At 29.0% G+C, this 3,119-nt stretch overlaps 1 protein-coding gene across 1 annotated transcript in view; it reads right to left on the reverse strand.

Moving 5' to 3' along the window:
• Positions 1-406: 406 nt before the first annotated feature.
• The window catches only part of LOC108693811 (serine protease inhibitor dipetalogastin-like), a 5,687-nt gene continuing 2,974 nt past the window's right edge, over positions 407-3,119 (reverse strand). Inside the window, exons 5-8 of the mRNA XM_018202961.1 lie at positions 2,717-2,881; positions 2,058-2,255; positions 963-1,124; positions 407-438 (exon numbers count right to left, since the gene is read on the reverse strand). Coding sequence (XP_018058450.1) covers positions 407-438; positions 963-1,124; positions 2,058-2,255; positions 2,717-2,881 — 557 coding nt within the window. The remainder of the gene's footprint in view (positions 439-962; positions 1,125-2,057; positions 2,256-2,716; positions 2,882-3,119) is intronic.

Here is a 3,119-nt window from a genome sequence, read left to right on the forward strand (position 1 = left end):
ATTCCTAACATATAAAATATAATATAAAATTAACTCGCTAAGAAAATTTGTATCGCACATTTACCATTAAGTTATGCTTCAATCAAATCTGATATCTTCATAACAGAAATAAATTGAACAAATAAATATCATTATTCCTATACAGAGCGCTAAAAGGAAGTTATTGATATTACTTGCATTTATATTTAATTTAAAATCACTTATACAATTTATATTTTTTATAAAAACTTTGTTATTATTTATATCAGTTGTAATATCTTGGAGAAAGATACAAATAACGCTATAAATCCAGAAAATTTTTGTATAAAATATTTATAAACTATATAAGAACTTCTGCTTTTTTCACGGTCAATTTTTTTGATACATTTTTCAAAATTGATGATAGCAATTACTGACAATGTCTTCATTAGCATGGACCGTCGTGCTTGTAAGCAATATCTGTAAAAACGAGAACGTCTCATTAATCAGCTTTGAATGTGCGATTGATTATTGATTGAGAAATGCTTTTGTCTCGAAAACAAACGGTATCTCTTGTATTCTCTATATCGTGTTTTAACACGAGTTTGTATAAGATCTTAATCGAAACAATCAACATTGTCAACGTCACATATGAATATCGCGATTTGTCCTGCGACGTAATTTCACGTACAACTTAATAGAATTTATCTTGCGAGATTGCTTCTTCCGTTTGACGCGCATAACGAAGTGTACAACAGACAGGCTCGAAAATTATTGTAAAATTATATTTTTCCTGTTATGTCAAAAATCCACGTCTGTGTATCACGTAGACACAAATCTCGAAATTATGCGGAGTGCGTGTCTACATAATTTTACGCGACATAAGCAAGTTAATGAGCGAAGAGAATTTCAAGCGAAAATGCCTGCGAAAAAGCGTGAACGCGAGCATTATGAAGGGAAGAGTTCGTCCGGAATTTATTATAAATATGGTTTACAAATCTCACCTCTTTTCGGAGAGCGTAATTTAGCGCACCAAAGGGCCTCTGGACTCACATAGGATTTACCGTCGGTGCCACATACTGGTTGCCTATGTTCTTCTTCTGGTACCGAACCACAAGGATGGTCATCTGGTCCGGAACATGATCCATTATGCTTCAAAAATACATCTACGAGATAAAATGTTAATAAACAGTTGCAAAATTTGTGTTTTCGATATATTTTAGGTGTATAAACAATTATAATTATTTATGTTATTTCTCTTAATTGACATTTTGTTCATTCTAAAGTTTAGAATGTGAAGTGTCAGAATCTAAACGATCCATTTAATTTTTTTATTTAATGTAACATGAATATATTTTAAAATATAATACACATATTAAAAATGTAAAAATTAATTAAAAAATGTAACGCTTTGATATAATTTGGAATCAAATTGTAGAAACACATTTCTTTAGTAAAATTAATATTTATAATATCTTAAAATAATATTTATCTTTTATTTATTAATCTTAAAATTTTCGTTTTGAAACTACATTATTTTTATGTTATTTATTTACTTGTTCATAAATTATATTACTTTAACACTAAGAAACACTATTAAATATCAATATTTAATACAAAATATTCAAATAATATGTATAGTCACATTGTATTAAATTAACATTCAAATATGTTAAAAATATGTTAAAAAATTAAATATAAAAATGTTAATAAGAACCGATTTTATAAACACAAACACAAAATATTTTTATTATGTATCATTATTGTCGTATAATAATTTGTATAAAATCCATATAAAAACAGAAAACGTAGATTTCGAAATAAAGTAATGTTTTAAATTTTGATATATAAAAATTTTAAAGGTCTATTTCTGCACATGTAAATTTTACTGAAATTTAAATTTTCTGCGCAGATTTTTTATCTTTTTTTTTTCAAAGCTTACTGAATAAATGGAGCTTTATGAAAATAACTGAATTTCGAAAGATGCTTGTCAGCGATGTGTTTAATAATTGGACCATATACTTCTATGCACTTTGAAATAGCTATCTCTTCGGCGTCGAGTCTTTCTCTTTCCATCTCTCTTGCGACGCAAAACTCACATTTATCGAGACGAGTATGGCATTGCAAGTGATGTATACTCTGATACGTGCTACCGTCGTTCCCGCAAACCTCGTCGTCCACAGTGAAGGCGTCATTCGCGTATTCGCCGTTTGGCAAGACCGTCGTATTTGTATGTGCCTCTATGCAAGATTTGTAACTGTGTGTGTCGCACTCTCCGTTGAAAATTACATTCAGATCTAAATTTAAAAATATAAGCTACATTCGCAGAACTTCCTGGGGTAAAAAGTAAGCTATATACATTCGCACACTCTCTAAATTAAAAAGTCTACATTCGCTATATTCGCAAACTTTGGGCTAATATTAAATAAAGAAGCGAGCCATACGGTGTATAAATGATTAGTTTTTGCATAAATGATATCTGTATTTTTTGCATTAAATAATAAATTAAAGTTATCTTAAAATAAATTCATTTTTTTAAATGAAATAAAATTAAATTTTTGTTATATAAAGATGTATTATGCTCTTACATTAACGACAATTTACCATCGTATAAAATAAAATTTTATCAATATTTTAACATTACAATTGTTTGGAGAAATCGATTCGGAATTCCTGAAAGTATCCTTCGATAAAATGTGTAAAATTATTGATATCTTATATAAGAATATATTACATATAAGAATATATTATTACATACTTGGGCGATAGCAGAGAAAGACGAAAGGATTTGGATAAGTGATTCCGTCGGACGCGCAGACTGGATTCCATTCGTATCTCGCTTTCGCGACGCCACAAACCGCTCTACCATAAAGCTTATGAACAAATTCCACGCGACAACCACCGTCGTGAATAATTCGCAATCCTAGAAAAATAAAATAAATTTTGAGGCTGTGTGCTTCATGATTAATCGAACGTGCAATAAATATGATATGCAAATAATATTTTTCAACGATCCTTTACATGATTTTTATATTTATAATAAATTAATTTTTTGAATTCTTTCTGAGGTAATATATATATATATATATATTAGGTGTACAACTTTGGTTCCGCCGTTTTTTTTCCGAAATTCGAGGCTTTATTGTAAAAAACTGGTTATA

This window comes from Atta colombica, unplaced genomic scaffold (genome assembly GCF_001594045.1).
Source record: "Atta colombica isolate Treedump-2 unplaced genomic scaffold, Acol1.0 scaffold11, whole genome shotgun sequence".
Classification (NCBI taxonomy): domain Eukaryota; kingdom Metazoa; phylum Arthropoda; class Insecta; order Hymenoptera; family Formicidae; genus Atta; species Atta colombica.